General features: G+C 38.8%; 1 protein-coding gene across 2 annotated transcripts in view; it reads right to left on the bottom strand.

Annotated features, from left to right (window-relative positions):
- Positions 1–1153: 1153 nt before the first annotated feature.
- Positions 1154–18598, bottom strand: part of Efr3a (EFR3 homolog A) — an 86147-nt gene continuing 68702 nt past the window's right edge. Inside the window, exons 17-23 of one of the 2 annotated variants that reach the window (XM_029469566.1) lie at positions 18251–18318; positions 17250–17377; positions 13137–13228; positions 8952–9000; positions 8031–8134; positions 7547–7596; positions 1154–3831 (exon numbers count right to left, since the gene is read on the bottom strand). In XM_029469566.1, the coding sequence (XP_029325426.1) occupies positions 3726–3831; positions 7547–7596; positions 8031–8134; positions 8952–9000; positions 13137–13228; positions 17250–17377; positions 18251–18318 (597 nt within the window). In that variant the 3' untranslated portion in view covers positions 1154–3725. The remainder of the gene's footprint in view (positions 3832–7546; positions 7597–8030; positions 8135–8951; positions 9001–13136; positions 13229–17249; positions 17378–18250; positions 18319–18598) is intronic. The other variant, XM_021182859.2, reaches the window with a different exon arrangement.

Raw genomic sequence — 18598 nt, 5'->3', positions numbered from 1 at the left:
GGGAAACTACCCCAGCGCATGTGCAGATGGTTTGTTTACTACTTAGAACACAGGTGTCAGTGCCATCTTATAATGGCGAATGTGAGGACGGCTCCTTACAAGCCATCACTATAAAAAACCAGCCATCACTATCCTTGGCCCAAGGCATTTTCTTATAAATGAAGATTATTAAAACCCTTGCCTGGCTTCACATCCTCTAATCCCCACTTCTGCAAGGGCGACTTACCTTGTGGAAGTGGAGCCCGCAGGCCTGCTTCCCGAAGTTTCTTGAGTTCTGCTGGCAGTAAGGAGTTTTGGGCAATAGATCTGCACTCACAAACATGGTATTTGGATAATACTTTGTGTTAGAAAATGCTAGAGGGCCACCCTTGTTCAGGAGCAAACATCAAAAGGGAAATGCTTTCCTGGCTTTCATGTCTTGAGTAGGGAGCTCTGAGACTCTCTAGGATGTCCAGGATAGATCTCTTCAGGCACCAGTGAGGGTTAAAAATGGGACACATATCTTTGTCCTTCTATTTCACAGTACATCCCCTTGCTAAGGTTCTCTGAGATCACCTCTCAATGTAAAACCTGCACATAAGCCTTGCCACAGGCGTCATAAGGCCTAGAAGCAACGCTGTCTCTAACTCAAGGGTAAGCTAGTGACTGCACACAGCTCAGCCAAGATGCAGTGTATCTTCACACTCTGGTTTTGCTTTTCACTAATTCATACTAGATGACAAAAGATAGGCTGACAGTCATAGTGGAAAACCTGGGGCTGCATTTGTGTAGTGCTCTCAGTGTATCAGTGGGAACAGGGTCAGGGAAAGGGAATGACTGTCCTTAACCTACAGGGCTAAGACAGTGGCAGTCTGGTGCTGTATTAGGAAGGCAGCCTAGGTTTCCCATGGCAGAGCCTGTGACAAGGCTTATATGCAGATGTTACTTTTGTTGGGAAGCTTTCTTTAATTTATGGAGCAAGGTAGTGTAGTGAGAAAAAGTCACCAGGGTTAACAAGGAGACAGCAACTTCCTAGATGAGGCATCCCTTAATCTAGGCTCTCTTCATGCTCCTAAGTTATGGTTCTGATTCTCATATATGTGGAAAAGAATCCACCTGAGTAACCTGATTGCTGCAAAAGCTTAATTCTACATACACAATGCTATAACAAAAATGCACTTATACATAGGCGATGCTATTTTTCTTTTATTGCTTACATATTATTGCACAATGAAAAATTTACATTAAAAAACTTACTTTATTACAGTAATACATGTATAAGCATTAGTGAGACAAATGAGTTCCGTTTGAGGGAGTGGGGAGTTAAACTGCTGGTTAAGGGTGGTATTACTCTAAAGGATAATGAATTCTAAAGGAGGCTAGAGGGAAGCAAGAGGACCAGGAGGAGGAAAGAGAAGTGAGAGAGACTGAGTATGAGAGCTCAGGGAAGATTCAGTGACACTACGTAAGCAGCTAGACGCACAGGATCACAAGCATCGGAGGAAAGTGTAACTTAACCTCTTGGAGTCATACACAAGAATAGAACCAATTGAATACCGCAAGGAGAACAGTAAATGCTTTGAGTATCCCGTACCTGCCAAAATAGACTGATGCAATAAACTCCAGCAAGTCCTAAAGATTCAGTACCTGAACTAGCTACAGCACAGCTCGCACACGCATCCAAATGTGATCCCTGCAAAAGTGGAAGAATCAGACAAATATCCATTGTTTGGGAACCCTTGTCAATAAAACCAGTTCAGTCTAATGGACCTATGATATTCAGACATGTACTGTGGCTTAAGAGTAATAAAACTCAAACCAGCAGTTTATAAAACCCAAGATACAAGTATGAGAAAAGACTAACTGCAATGGCTTTCCTTTGCATGCAAAGCATGCCTTTTAAAATCACTAAGAAACACAACATTTTGTACAGCAAAGCTTGTGTTCTGCATGAATGCAAGTGAATATATATCTTTTTCTTATACTATTAAATTATATATTTTTCCATACAAAAGCACACAGTGTTAATTTATAAAATGACATCCAAGTGGATGATGATTGTTTTTGCATGTCCCCCTGTTAGGATTTTAAAAGCAGTCAAAAAATAATATCCTTCTTTTAAAATGAAGAAGAAAAAGGGAACCGAAAGTGCATGAGGTTTTCCTTAGCTGGCGACGTACCCCTGGTGTGAGGGAAGCTACAGTGGGAGCTCGCACAGGGCACTGGTCTTCCAGTGGCAGCTGCGTTGTCCCTCTTGAGAACAAGGTCTGGTGTATCTGCACTTAATCAGCAGCCTGGGCTGTCTTGTCAGAGGTGATAGCAAATAGACCCCCCTCTGCAAGATGTTCTACTCTGCTGTAAATAGTCAAAGCTTTGGGCATGCCTGGTCTCTCTCTCTTTCTCTCTCCCTTCCTTCCTTTTTTTTTCTTTCTTTTTGAACTAATGGTGCCCAAATAACCAAAAACACACAGATAAAACATCCTATACTTTATCTCATTTTTTAAACACAAAACTAAAACTTAATTAGTTTTTGAGCTACAATTTTTGATAGGAGTACTGTTTTATATAAAAAAAAAACTGAATTTGAACAGGTAGAGTTATACAAAGTGATTCCACAAAATGGTGCAAAGAGAATTTTCTAATTGCAGAATGCTTCTGTTTAGCATGTGGTGGTGTCCCTAGCATGTGCAGTACACATTGCTCTTGTAGTCTTACAAGTCTCACTAGTGAAAGGCAACTCACTCATCCACCTTAGCAAGAACACACAGACTGTTTTGAAGTATGTAACTAATCTTCATAGAGATGCATACAAGTTTTGGTTCAACTCTTACAAATTAAAAGATTTACTGGGAGAATTTTTGTACAATAAAGACTTCAAACAATGTACAATATAACATGTAAATTAATTCACTAAAAAACTGAAATGCATAGACTCTGCACAGGTGAACAGGTAGCTCTTTTAAATGTCTTTCTTTTTCTATGGTAAATATATATTTCATTTAATTAATGGAATCATAGCAAAATACAACTGTAGTTTCAAAGCGTATCTGTAAACTAACACATCATATATGAGAAACACTGCACCTTTTCCCACTCCAAGAGCGAGCTCGAAGGGGTTCAAGAGCTTAACCTGAAGCAGAAAACACAGTATCACAAGACCAGCTTGATCTGGCCAGTTTCCAGATGGGTACCTAGGTGGGTGGGAATACTATCCAGTAGATATTTCCTAACACTGACACCCTAGGAATGCCTGCCACATGTTACTATGGAGGGACTGAAGGGATGTGTGCACAGTCCATCTGAAGCACGGATTTAGAAAGCAGGAGAGAATTTGCAACCCTAAAATTAGGAATATATTTACTTTTGAAAAAAAAGAAAATAAAAGCAACCCATTTCTAAGCAGTTATGCAGACACTTCATACATTTTCAATATATTTTTTTAAAATCATGTTTGTGCAAAGTTTAAAATATACTATTTAACAAGAGCATAATGTGAAAGCAATACCTGTTCAATCTAAAAAGATAACAGGAACCTCAAACAAATTAACGTGGTATAAGCCTATCTCCAGAGGTACTCTAAATCAGGGTCCCTAAACTTCTAATACAGCATGACAAGTGTTGGTAGAGACAAGTCCCATAACACTTCAGGACATTCCAGTAAACACTATGCAAATCCTGAAACTCGTCTTGGCCCTGTTTTGCAGGCTTTAAGGTCCTTTTAAAATGCTGTAGTCTTCATGAGCCAGTCAATATACACACAGATCTGGAAACTTCATCTCATAGACTGGGACGGACTGGTATTGGGTATGCCCAGAAGTAACGGTCAATGTTCCAGATGGACTGGGAGGAGGGCTGTAAAATAAGAACATGGTGCCATCAGAAGGTGCATGCATGGTATTCAACTATTGCCTGCACACAGCAAGGTAAGATTCCTTAACTGAAGGGCTCAAGGCAGAGGAGGTGTGGGCCAGCTATGACAATGTATACGAAATGGATAGGGATGCTGGCTGTTTTAAGTCCAAAACAGACCATGTATCTCTGTGTATGTGTGTGAGTGTGTGTGTGTATTAAACACTGCGTTTTTGTGAGCTACTCTGTTTCACAAATAAAACATGTATCTTAATGCATATCACTCTTATGGCAGTGTGATATAAAGATATTTTATCTACTGGACAAATAAAGGTTCATTTTCATTATAAATCTCACACACACACACACACACACACACACACACACACACACATCTTCATGCATCTACCCATTTATCCTTGTTCTAATGACTTATGAGTAAGAGTTTCTGATTCTAAGTAGATTCATAGTATCCTGGAAATTTATAGTGGTTTAAGGACTAGAGGCAATCCTTGCCAACCTGGAAGGTAAAAATAAATGTATTACTTCGTTTTTTTTTTTTTTTTTTTTTTTTAATTTTCGAGCTATTGTTAGTGATAAACAGCTCTGTGGCATCCATTTTTGGTTTTTTAAATAAAAAATAAAAATAAATAAATAAATAAATAACTGTATCCTTTTCAGACAAAACACCTTAGGAAATTAATCTTTTGTTATATAATGCGGATATATTTTGCTAATCCATTATTTAATCCTCAGTCCTTTTAATTAGTGTCACATGTACATGTGTGCATGCATATACAAACACACCCTTGGCCACACATGGAAGCTCTCAAATTTTCTGTATTCTACCTACTTCTACACAAACCCACCCTTCTAAAAATCCCACGAGGCCAGGCTTTATGGTGCATGCTTTTAATACTAGCTTTCAGAAAGCAGAAGTAGGTGGCTCCCTATGAGCAACATTAGCCTGACCCTACAGGGAGACACAATGTCTGAAAAAAAGTCAAATAAATAAATACATTAATGGTGATGATGATGGTAATAGAAAAAAACAACTAGACTTTCATGTTTCCCTTGGCCTAGGTGGTGTCTTTGATCCATCTCTTATGTATTCTCCTATCTCCTCCTGCAGAAGGACTCTTCCAGACAGCCCTCAGCATTTTCTGTAAACATAAATTAATAACTACATTCTCTGAACACTTTGACTAAAATAATGGGTTAATCTTTATAGAGATGACATCTTTATGATACTCATTAACTTTTTAAAAACAAGGTATGAGGGCAGGCAGAACAGCTCAGTGGGCAAAGGTAGCTGTCTCCAAACCTGGGAATCCACAGAGCAGGAGAGAACCAACATGTGAAAGTTATCCACTGAGCCCCACCCTCTGTCACACATATACAAAAGTAAATACATGTTTGAAAAAAGGACCAAGTATGAGGTTTTTGTATATAAATATTAAGTATAACTCAGACTTAGAGTTATTTCATAGTCTGTATTAATTAGTATCCTATGGTTATGAATGTTTTCACTAATTAATAATTTGCACAAGTATTAGCTTCATATAATTATCTTTAATCCTGAACTGCCCTGAACTACATTATGCAGCTGCTTTTCCTATTTCCATGATATACTGTTCTAGCAAATAATTTTGCGAGTATTCCAATATTTGTAACACCTTTTAATGTTTTAGTAATGGATCGTTTTCAGAGTGAAATGCACATATCTTAAGTGTGTTATTTAATAAGCATGGTCAATAAACATTTTCATTATTGTTAAAGAACAAGTACCAGGAAACTTCAGAGAGCATTGGGAGGCTACTGGGGAGAGCCATCGGGCGGCTCCTGGATAGAGCATGTGAGAATGTGTGTGTGCCAGTGAGATCAGGAAGCCGCTGGTGCCCTCGGGGTCACGAGAGCTACTGACACTATTTAAATCTTGCACACCATTTTTGCATTTGCATTTTCTTAATTAAATGCTTTAATATTTGAATAAGAATGTTAAGGTTTACTATTACGATCGCGTGAAGAGAGTGAGAGTCCGGTAAACAAAGGCAGGAAAAAAGGGTGAGAGCAAGTAAGTCTCGCATCCTGGATACATGACTGTCATGGCGGTGGTGGCTGCTGCTGCTGCTGCTCATTTTACAACTGCTTTGTATTTCTCCTTTATTCTCCTCTGTTCCCAAGCCATGGGCTTGGTATAACATGGTTCTGCTTCACTCTTGTAGAGCACAGACTCTCTTCTCTGGCTGATCAGGAGAAAATGTGCAGACAGGCCTAAAAACCTGCAGTGCACCTCATTGTGCCTTTAGCCTCTGTGTATCACACAGGCTGTCCCAGAATATCCATTTTTCAAAGAGGCAGCCATGGATGGGCTGCTACTGAAACAGTGTACCCAGCACTGTGTCTGGGACACTCCAAGTGTTGCTAATATTAACTAGAACCAAGTTTTCAGCCAAAGCTCAGAGGAATTCATGGTATTAAGAAGACTAAAACTAGAATGCTGTTCTTAACATTTTAAACCCACAAAAATGTGACCCAAGTTAACTCGGTGACCCCCAGTCCACTGAAGAACCCAGGTTATGGATTCTAATTGTCTGTCTCTAAGTACGACAATAGCAGTTACATTACTTGTCTAGCTCTGGTGTCCTTGTCTGTAAACTGAGAGGCAGCACTGACTTACTTTTCAGGCCATGCTGAGAACAGAAAAAGCTAAAATAACGTGCACAGCCCAAGGCCAAGTACACAGTAGGTATTTGGAATTTTAACTAACAGACAGTTTTAAATATTCCTTATTTGGCATTTTTCTCTGAAAAGAAAGTCTATAGCACATTTTATATTTTAGTCATTTCCCTTCTGAACTTGTGCAAATGAGCAATTCTCTCCTTAGCAACATAAAAACAGTGAGAAATGTGTGATGTTGACAAAAACTCTCTTACATGTGAAAGCAGAAAACAGTAGAATAAAAACAAGTCAAGGAGACCAGTCTCTCCTAGGCTTAAGATACAAACACACACACACATAAATATATATATATATGGAGAGAGAGAGAGACTGACTGACTGAGTTATGTCATAAGATAAAAGATTTAGCTAATGTACAAAACAAAATTCCAGAAGCAAGTCTATATGTGTGTCCTCTACGGGGTTACCTTACCCACAGGCCAATTTCCACATTGACGTCAATGTAAGACCATGGGGCAGTTCCACCTCTGCAAGGCACAGAGAGCCTTTCTCCTTCTCAGGCTGAATTACTTAAGGAGAGACAGACTCAGAATGACCAACAGTGGTGATATTATAAACTTCAGAATGTAATTCTCATAATAACTTAAAAGGACATATGAAAACCCAAGGAAAGCCAGTGATTGAAATGACCCATCCACACTGGTAGCAGTGTTACTGCTCTGGATAGAAGGAAGCATATTAAACTACAGATGGATGGGTAAATACAAATGACATCCTAGTTAAACATGACATTAGATGTGGGTCTTCCAAGCCACTCAGATGTTTAGAGATCCATCACAGAGGAAAAGATAGTCTAAAAGAGAAACCTAGGAATGCCAGATGAGTGGACATGAAATTGCTCAGCTTCCCACTGTAAACAGAGACAAAGGGCTGCCAGCTGGATCTTGTTTAAAGTTAGTGCAAGGCAGTTAGGAAACACATACAGCCATGCAGAGCTTCCAATAGTCTGTGCTGTTACTGTTATGCTAACCCCTTACCGTATGGTGAGCTCCAATATTTGAGCAAGTCTATCATGAAGCAAATTTGCCTGCAAAGGAAAAAAAATGTTAACAAATGTACTGTTTACCAGATACCCAGTAGACAAAGCACAACTGTAACTATGAAGCTGACATACAAACTGCTTTAATTTGCAATATCTATTGGAATTAAATGTTGGTCTTTTCTTCATCCCCACACTATCAAGTTCTACAGCCACAAGCTGTAATATATTCAACAGAATTCCCATAGCAAATCACTGAAAACCATTGGAAACAAAACAGAATAGAACATCAAAGCAATGACGGCCATTAACACTCAGCTTAGGACCTGCCATTCCCATCAGCTTCATCACAGGAATGCATTCTTTAGCTTTCACCCCTCTGCCTGCAGAGGCTGGATGTGTGGGTTATGTCTAAAGCTGGGGTCCTGCCACCCAGTGACCAGAATAAGCTCCCAAGAGCCATTCCACACAGATTCACTCACTTTGGATTCACACTGTGCTGCTATTTCTTCAAATGGTGCTTTCTGGAACTTCTCTATCACAAGACGTCTCTTTTCCTTTTCCTGTTCTTCCATTCCATTGGTATCTATATAAGGACCAGATAAAGACTGTCATAAAATCCCACCAAAGACCATGACAGCCAATGATCTATACACCCCCAAATAAGAGTGATTAAAGGGCTACTTTTATTCAAGAAAAAGCAAAAAAACATTCCTTAAATGTTTCACTTAATATTAGACAACACAAATATCTGGGAAAAAAAGTTAAATCTAAGAAAGAGTTAAAGCTCCACAGCACAATGCCTACTTTCAGGTAATTCCTGCATCTCTTACCAAATATATACATTTACAAATATACAAACATACCAGGCACACATAGATAGGATATACACATACACAAACCTACAAACACTCATACACATGCATATATACTGACATATACAGGGGAAAACAGTAACTTACCAGAAGTCAAAGGGCTACTAGGGCTTTTTGAATTAACTCTTTTATGTACAACTATTCTGCCCTTGAACATGAGTTGCTAAGTATTTGTTAAACAGCATTTTGATCCCAATAAATAGAGACCTAAAATACAGCTGGGTCATTTACAGCCAATATGTAAAATTCCCCTTACAATGTAAGGGTTTAAAAAAAAATTAAGGCCTAATTTGTCTAATGGTTTAGACAAAGTCTGTTAGATAATAAAGAAATGTCTACCTTGTTTATAACAGTTTGCTTATGTGTAGACATATATTAGACAATTTAAAAGCTTAAGCAATGTATTTAAATAAACTATTTAATTTATAGAAACCAACAGTATTTTTCCTTTTTCTATTCATGTTGTGACATCTAAAACCCACCAAAGCAGACATGAGTTTTAGGAGGGAACAGTGCTCCCCAGCTTACCAATTGCTTTCTTCAGTGCTTCAAAGGTGATCTCCTCGGTGTTGCTAACCTAGAGGGAGTGTAAGCAGAACAGAGTCAAGAAAAGTGAATATAATTCATATTCTTACCAAAGTACAAGTCATCTACACATTTTGACAATTAATTTTTTTCCTTCTTTTAATTGGCTTGATCTGAGATATTTCAAACAGCAAATGCTCTGCACTTCTTCGCTAGCCATAGAAATGGCCTACTGCAGTGGATCCCTGATTGGACACAGAGAAGAGTATCTTTCTGGCAGACTAGGCAGCACCTCCGCACCTTTGGATAAGGTACAGCCTCCAGTGTATAAAGACCCATAAGACACCCAGTGACTGGACTGTGCTTGGTAAGGAGACCCTTTGAAGTAATCAAGGCCAAGATTACAAATATACTTTTAGCTGGATAGTGAATAAGCACTAATCATTACAGAACCTTTATAATTTTAGAACTATAGATAGTATACAAATCAAACATAAAATAACCTAAGATTCTGAATGGTTCTAAGAATGGTCTGCAGAGATGGCTCAGTACTTAAGAGCATCTGCTGCTCTTTGCTGTTCTTGCAGAGGATCAGTTTGGTTCCCAGCACCCGCACAGTGGCTCACATCTGTCCTTAACTCCTGTTCCAGTAGACTCAGCACCCTCCCCTGACCTCACATATGCAAGTGAAACATTCACACACATTTTTTAAAAATGAAGCTTTCAAGAACTATACTGAGAAGTATTTGCCTTGAAATAGCACATTCTGGGTTTTCTGAGGTCACCCATCATTTATTATTATTATTATTATTATTTCCTATGAATACCCTTTAGCTTGGAATCTCAAATATTTCTTGCTTTGAAATATGTGCAAAACTATAAAGTTTAATGTTTTATGACTTTTAAAAGTTAGTACTTTTGAGGTTGAAAAAAATGGAGAGTGGTACTTTAGGAGGCAGCAACCATTTCACAGCGAGCAATGCATCGTCACTATAGAATCTGAGTAAAAGCTAAGCAAAGGTAGGATACACGAGTACTTGCCTGGCACTTCGGTCATCCCTAATTTTAGCTCATGAGCATCTTTTGCTAAGTCTAAGGCAGCAAGACTAAGGGAAGCAAGACTTCATGTTCTGCACCTTAGCGTCTCTTAACAAAGGCTTTAGCCGGAAGTCAGGCAGCAAGAGTCCCACTACCTCAGCTTTGCTACTGAGGGCCACAGTTCTAGTTGCAGTCAGATTAAACTTTGGAATCTTCAGGTGCATTCTAGATATTTGGAGCAGATATACAAGATTAGGCTCTGGCTAATCATTCGTACCAGAAGCAATCTAGCAGTAGCATTTAAATGAAGAAAACCAAACTCACTTTTCTTAGACTGCGCTAAATCACTTCAGAATAAAAACCAACCAACCAAACAAACTATATACAGTACAGGACAAAGAACATAGGAAAAGTGAGAAGGCTAGTTTTCTTGTTATGTTAGCTTTTACTGATCAATGCTGAAATAAATATTTACCAGTAACTGGAAATATCTAACCAATAGTTCTCCTATCCTCACTATAAGGTACTTATTTTTGGCTACAAAGCAATTCTGTTACGTCTCTTGGCATTTGAATAACCATTGCTAATGTATAAAAGCAAATTCCAGTGAGTTTGAAACTCAAATGTGCTTAAGTAAATGTGACACTAAATTGTATTTATCAGACATCCAGTGTTTGATGTATATAACTGAGGACTTACAGCACACTGTCTTTGAAAAGTTAATGTATTAATAAACTTTTAATGTAAAACTCAGAGAATCTTCCCCCTATAATGTCTTCATGTAAATATTTTTCAGTTTATTTTATCAGAGCAAACTGATTCTTTACAACAGTCTCAAGTGACAAACAAACAAACAAAAAGGCAAGCAAAACAAAAAATGAAAGCACAACCATTAAAATATTCTGTGTTCCTGATTAAAATTAAGCCTAGAAGCCAAGGCTCTGAGTAAGTTTCTTCACTGAAATGATAACAAGAGAAACTCACAACTCATTAAAAGAGCTAGCATGATTCCTCTTTACTAACAGAATTGTACACATTACAGTGGCTTTGAAGAAAGAGGTAGATCTGAGCAGGATGGTTTGGCCTCTTTATTCTAACTGCATGCACATATGTGTGTGTGCACAGGTGGAGAGTGCAAGCATGCCGAGGCCAACGTTGATGTGAGGATGTCTTCTCCAGTTGTTTCTCTACCTACCTTCAGTGTGGGGAGCAGAGAACACCTTGAAGGAGTATGTAAGGAATGCAAGTCCTGAATGAATGTGTACTACCAGTAAGGACCAATGCCTCAGACCCCTGGGATCAGGCTCAGGAAACTGGCAGAATGTGCGCAAAAACTGCCAGGCACAGCTTCCTCCTCGCAAATGACCACAACCTGAGACTGCTCTCCGATAAAGACTTCCCACTGGCACTAGCTTGTCTTCTCTGTACGTCATCTATTCTTTTTTTCAAGATTTATTTTTTATTTATCTGAGTACACTGTAGCTGTCTTCAGACACACAATAGATGAGGGCATCAGATCCCATTACAGATGGTTGTGCGCCACCATGTGGTTGCTTGGAATTGAACTCAGGACCTCTGGCAGAGCAGTCAGTGCTCTTAACCACTGAGCCATCTCTCCAGCCCAAATCATCTACTCTTTCTTCATTCCCTCACTGCCCCCATCAGGTTTCCATCAGAGTAGCATTACCCCGTTTTTTCCTGCATGCTTGTGTTGCACATGTGTACGTAAAACACCACATGTTTAGAGGTCACTTGTGTGCAGGTCTGGAAGCCCCAAAATTGATGTCTAATATCTTCCTTGATCATTCTCCACCTTATATACTATGATAGTGTCTCCTGATAAACCCTGATTCATCAATCCCAGCTAGCTAGCTTGGCATAGCAATCCTGTCTTTACAGTCTGAATGCTGAAAGTACAGGTCGATGCCACATCTGCTAGCATTTCTGAGGTACCAGAGACCCCAACTCTGGTCTTCATGGATACCTGGCAGTGCTTTATCCACTCTGCCATCTCCTATGCTCCATTTGTTTTTTTTTTTTTTTTTTTTGAGACAATGTCTCCTCCCTGAATTTGAAGCTGGACATTTGGCCTAGACTGGCTGGCCATGGGCCTCTAGGATCTGCCTGTCTCCACATCTCAGCACCTTGTTGTTTATGTGGATGCTAGGGACTTGCATTAAGGACTTTACCAAGCAAGCTTTCTCCTAAGCCCACTTCAATGCTCTTGAACTCTACTAATAAGTGATTGATAGGATAAAATAATTCTGTATAATGAAGAGTTGAGTAGCAAAGATTTAAGTTGTTTGTTTCCTGAGCACTAAGTAATGACAAACGAACTGATAAGAGTTTAAAGCTAAGGGAGTGAGAAGAGTATGAATTCAGGTAACTCAGTTTCCTGGGTTCTTGCTTGGATAATCCATTAATTATTTATACTGTATCAATGAGAAATAATGAAATAGCTAGGAAGAAAACCAATGGGTAAGTCAGGAAGAGGAAGCTGAGCTGAGAGCTAGCACTGTGTCACTCTGAGTTTGCTATCAACTGAGTGCTGGCTGGTTCTTCTTTCTCCAACTCAGCAGGGTACTTGTCTGTGCTCTGCTGAAACAGGAGGAAAGCATCCAGTGGATGGCAGTGCAAGCACCCAGGGCTTAAACAGCAGTGCACTGAAATGGCTTAAGTCACATTCGTAATAGCTAATATCGAAAATGAAAAATAGTTCTTCCTTACAGGTGAACTTCTGAAGTGGAGATATGGCGTCCTGGGAGGTGTATAGTTCCATCTGTTTTTGTATTTTGTATTTCACGTATTTAAAAAAAATAAGCAGGACTTGGAGAGCTTAAGAAGGCATACATAACATACCATAATTAAAGTATAACAAAACAAATCAGAGAACCTGGTTCTGTTTCATAGCTCTTTCTGTCCTATAGAACGCCAATGCAAAAGTCCAATAATATATATTAAGTTTATGCAACTTGATGGGCAGTTGAAATGGCTTCACAAAAATTAAATTATATTTTCTTCTAACAATTCAGTTGACTTGGGGATAATTTAGATTTGTAGTTTCTCCCCCTTATAGGTGTGAAGGGAAAACTTTCTTTTAAATAATGACTACCTTAAGACAGTTCTCCACCAAACCTTCTAGCAACTTACCACATCATCAGAAGGCATGCTGTTGGATAAAATATCCACCTGAATAGATACAGTATCCACAATACTTTTTCTTCTAGAAAGGCGATCTTCATCTGAAATGAAAATTGTTTTCTTCTATTATTCCTTAGTAAGAAATGTTGAGTTTTAGTCAGATAACTATTTTAGATTACAAGGAAATGTACAAAGTGAGTGTGGCGGGGGAGGGTAGAGTTGTTCTTTCTAAATATTTAAAGCAGTGCATTCTCAACTTTGAAGATGTTATTTAGATTGTAAAGCACTTGCTTTTGCTATTCCTAGGGTGCAGTACAATGTTGGACTGCAGAGAATGCACAAAGGCTAATCAGCAACACCCACCTCAGCCATAACCATCTCCTTGTAGTAAGAACATTTAAAATCCTCGAATTGATTTTAAAAGAACTTGTTTTGTATTTATTTCTCTGTCAGTGGTGTCTGTGTGTGCATGCACATGCCCATCCACATATATAACACCTATATGTTGGTCCACATATGGAGGTCACAGCAGAATGAAGGGGAACCAGTTCTGTCCTACCATGTAGGTTGCAGAACTCATACTCAGGTCATCAGGCTTGGAATCAAGAGTAATTACCTGCTGAACCATCTTGCCAGCCTTAGTTCCTTTTTTAGCTAATTTGAAATACACACAATACTTATCAATGATCACCATGCTGTGTAATAAAACACTGGATAGCAAGTCTTCTTAGGTGACTGCATGTAGTCATATGGTATTTTGGTATTTGTCATGCCCCCAGCCCAATGTCCTCTAGATTCACCTTGTTGATAGATATGGAGAACTATTTTTCTGAATAGTACTGGCACTGTATATGGATATCTGCATGTTGGCATTTGTGAGTAGTGAGTGTTACAGGGGAGATAGTGTGCAGACAGCTCAAACACTGACTTCAACTCCTCTGGGTGTGCTCATAAGTGGGATTGCTGGACCATATGATAGTTACGTTTCCAGTTTTCTGGGAAAAAAAAACCTCAATCCTAGTTATAATAATTTACAGTATCACTGATCATGAGAGCCGTCAATGTGGAAGGCTCTGTTATGGACACTCTTGACACTTGTCATCTTTAACTTCTGTGATAACAGCAAGCCTAAGAGTAATAAGATATCATCTTGTCCTGTTCTTTTTTCTTTTTTATGATTATAGATATAGAGTTGAGCTTTTCACATAACTATGGGTTTTCTGCATGTTTCTTTCAAGCATTGTAATGAAAAGGACAGGATACAGCTAGTAACCATGGTTCTATAAGGAAGAAGGAAAGTATGTTGTGCATCCCAACCCACAGAACCAGAGGCTTATTCGACCCCTACTGGAATGGCTCAGGACAGCTATCAGGCACTCCAAGGCACATGCTCACCCTCAAGAAATGCTAAGTGAGCTGCGGGCCCCCGTATGCCTTAGTCCTAAAGGATATAGTTCCATCTCTCTGACTTTCAGAACCACACAAGTACTTTCCAATACCTTCTCTCAGTCAGAACCACAGGAGCGAGAGGCATCTGGAAAGCACAGCTCATCATGTTTCCTCTGTTATGGATGACCATTTACATGTGGTAACAGAGCAATTGCGTCCTGTCCTACTCTCATTGCTAGAAGGGATCTATCTGGCCAATAACACTCTGGCTGTAATGGGCACCTGGGAGGCACTCTACAGATACCTTCCAGGCTGACCAGCACTCAACACCATCTCCACTAAATGCCAACTTAACACCTCCAACTTCTAATTCATCAATTCTGTTTGCAAAGTCCTCATCCCAAGTCTGTGCCTAACAAGTCATCTTTATCTCTATATCGTTCTCTTTCAAGACTGCCTACATTAAAGCAATCTTCATCTGTCTTACTTAGACTTTTACTAAGAATAACCTAATACATGTCTTCTTCCATTCTCCTGCTAGAGGAACCTTTTCTGAAGTAAATGTCTTCCATCCTAGCTTTGACATATAAACATAACTGTAAGCCCACTGATTAATGCACTGCATATACATAAATTATGATGTCTGTATGAGAAAGAGAGAGACACAGAAAAAGTTGCTCCTAACAAGTTCTGACTGCCAAATTACCTAATAAGAGCAATGTCCAGACACACCTTTATAACCAGTACCTCTACAGAAGCCTTTGTTTAGAATAAGTAAGCACAGAGTTACTTTAGCATTTAGCAACATTCCCTTTGGAATTCATTCAGCATGCACTATGATTTCACTCCACATCCTCATTATCTCCTTTAAGAACTACTATAATTGCCCCACTGGTTGTCATGTTAAAACCAAATTATACAATGGATCAAACTTCTGTCCTATACAGCTAGAGTAATATTATCAAAGTCATTCAACCACCTGTGTTTTGGGGTTTAGGAGAAACCACACTTATGAAGGAAATACTGTAACCTGACTATGAAAATCAGAACCTCTACCTACCTTGCTTGCTTTGGATTCTGTTTGCATAGAGCTATGCACTAACTTTATGGGGCAGTTACGACTAACTATTGTAGATAGAGCCTATGGTCTAGCCACCATACAGTGGTATGCAGTTCACAGTGATGCATTCACTAGCTTGACTGAGAAACAATGCAGGGTCAGCCAATACTTGCTCAGACACTAGTGGTTCAGCAGTATCAGGCAGATCATCTCCAGAACTACAGAATTGTTCACCTGGCCTCCCCATGAGGTTGTAATCTCTCAAGATAGTAATCAACCTTACATCCTTCCATTACCATCTTCCTCACTGTCTGACATACAGTAAGCCTACTCAGTTAAGAAGCATGGCAAAGCAGCAATCCTGCTACCTCAGCCTTCGGGGTGCTGGGATTATCAGCATATGCCAGCATGCCTGACCTTCTGCTGATAGCTTAGTATTTTCATTCTCCCAAGAAATGGGGATCAAAACTGCAATTTGTATCATTTTGCAGTCAAATGTTCTACCACTGATCTTGCTGTCAGGTCTAGAGTTGTGCACGAACTGGATTCATGGTCATGAGACTCAAAGATGGTGACTATTGTTCCTGGCTGTCTTGGATCATTCTGAATGCCTGCCAATCTTTGATCTCATTAAAAGTCAGTGAAATAAAATTATTAAGCACTTCAAAGAGCAGAAAGACAGCTAAATTTAGTGTGTTAGCTAATCAAATTACTTACTTTCAACCTCAGTATGTTAGTGTGGAAGGGAGCTAATGCCTTACTGTTCTTAACTGCTCATAATTTTTAAAATCAATAGTAGACAACTGCTTCATAGGAAAAAAAAAGGAATAACTGAGTAAAACTGGGTATGCCATAAAAAAAAAAAAAATCACTCTTAAGACTCCTACATGATACAAGGTCCACACACTAGGCAACTTTAAACATCAACTTTATAAATGGAAAACGTCTATTTATACTTTGGGATTTCTACCCAGCCATGTAACTAATTATACCCTGATAAGGAGGCACTGTGAAAGAGTATGCAGCTTGTTCTGAGGGAGAAGGAAATAAAAGAAGCAAGGTTACATGTGAGAATAAGTACAAGACCTTTTACTATGAACTGCAGTTAAGGGAGCAGGGGAGAGGAAAGATGGCAAAGTACTCTACGGGTAAGGACAGAGCAGAACGACAGCTAGCAGAAAGGCACCTAAATACACAGTGCAAGGCTCCGTTTTCTAAACACTGCATCCAGGGAGGGCTTTCCCTACAGGACGGGCAGGCGACACCAGGGGGAACTATATAGCTAGTTACCTTTGTACTTCTGCTTGGGTTTATGAGGCTTTGGGCCTGAAGAAAAGACAGCTAAATCCAAAGTAAAAGTATTTAATCTTTTAAACGCTTTAAAAAAACAAAACAAAACAAAACAAAACAAACTTAAATTACAGAATTCTTCTATGGTTTTATTTTTTGCTTTTTTGTCTTTTAAATGACAAATGTGAACTTGGTTGTTTAAAAAATATTTCATTTTGCTTATTTAAGAAATATTAACGTATTAAACTTACAAATGAATGAATAATAGGTTAAAAATAACAGAAAAACCGACACTTAATTTTCCTATGTATGAAAGGACTGATCCTATCTCCATCTTTAGATACTTACAAAAAGTTTCTAATGAGGTGATTTACGGGACATACCTGTCACCTGTGGCACATAAGGGACTGACAGCCTCTCCACACTGTATCCGCTGCCACCCAGGGACTCCGCAATCTTGTTGGTCAAAAAATATAAATTTTTGTCATGTTTCTCTAAAGATTTCGGAAGCCTGTCAAGTTGATCAAAACAACAATTATTCAATATTGATTCCTGAACAAGATTAGGTAAGACAGCAAGGATTTCTACATTGAAAGATGGAAGTATAAGCTACCTGGAGATTAGAGAAAATGCATGTGTTTTAAGTGAGCAAATCCCTGTTGTTAGGACTCTTCTTTCAGTCATGCATCACTAGTAAACTAAGCCTTGTCACTCTGCTAATGTCTGAACATCACTGAACATTAAAGGATGTACCACACTAAGCTCAGGTTTTATTTTTCACACTAAGTAAAATATAGAGGAGAAAAAGTGAAAATGGAGCTGAGTAAATGCAACGCCCAGAGCCACGGAGGACAGGAAGCCCATGTGTAGGCACAGGAGGTCCATGCTCTCTTCCCACTGGGGTGTTCTAGCCTATGTCGGTGCTTCCAGTACTGAGCCTCTGCTCTTAGAGCCCAGAGTGTTATCAAGGCGCAGCCATCCCCTGTGTAACACAAGGAAGATGTATAACATGAGTTTGCTTTTACTGCTGTCCTTGTAGCTGGATGTGTTGTTATGTTATTGGAAACCTTCAACAAGAAAATTGAATAGAAGTGTTCATTTACATGAGAACACATACCAAAACCATGCTATAATTAAGAAATATATTACCACATTTTACAAAGTAGGATAAAGTTGGTATTTTCAGGACTATGTGCATATCTACATCTATAGAGTACAAGTACTTTATAACATAAGGGAAAGGTTATATGGATTAAGTGACAGAAATGAGACAATCAGGATAATAATGAACCTAGAACAATAATTAATCCTTTGTAATCATTATAAGCAGACCAGTTTATATATTCTCTCTCTATACTCCTTCATATATAAAGAATTCACATACATGCATTTATCTCGGAAAATATGCTCTGGTAGAAAATAAGGGGCTTCCATAGTTCGAGTTTCAATAACCTGAAAACAAGAAAAAACACAGAGCAAAATTAAAAATAAAAAATCTCACTTCTTATGACATTGCAATGAACATTTACAGAATAACTAAGAACAAAACTGAAAAAATACCTTTTAGCACTACAAGTCTACCTCTGAATTCAAACTAAGCTCATTTTGTTTTCACATAATACTAAAGAATCATCAGCTATCAAAAGACTGATAATAAAATATACGAAGTGAAAAACAATGTGTTACAGTTACTTAAACATACTATGAAAAACAGAGCATGTGGCAAAATAAT

This window comes from Mus caroli, chromosome 15, assembly GCF_900094665.2.
Source record: "Mus caroli chromosome 15, CAROLI_EIJ_v1.1, whole genome shotgun sequence".
Taxonomy (NCBI): domain Eukaryota; kingdom Metazoa; phylum Chordata; class Mammalia; order Rodentia; family Muridae; genus Mus; species Mus caroli.
Note: the sequence above shows the minus strand (reverse complement) of the source record. Positions and strands in the feature narration are given on the sequence as shown.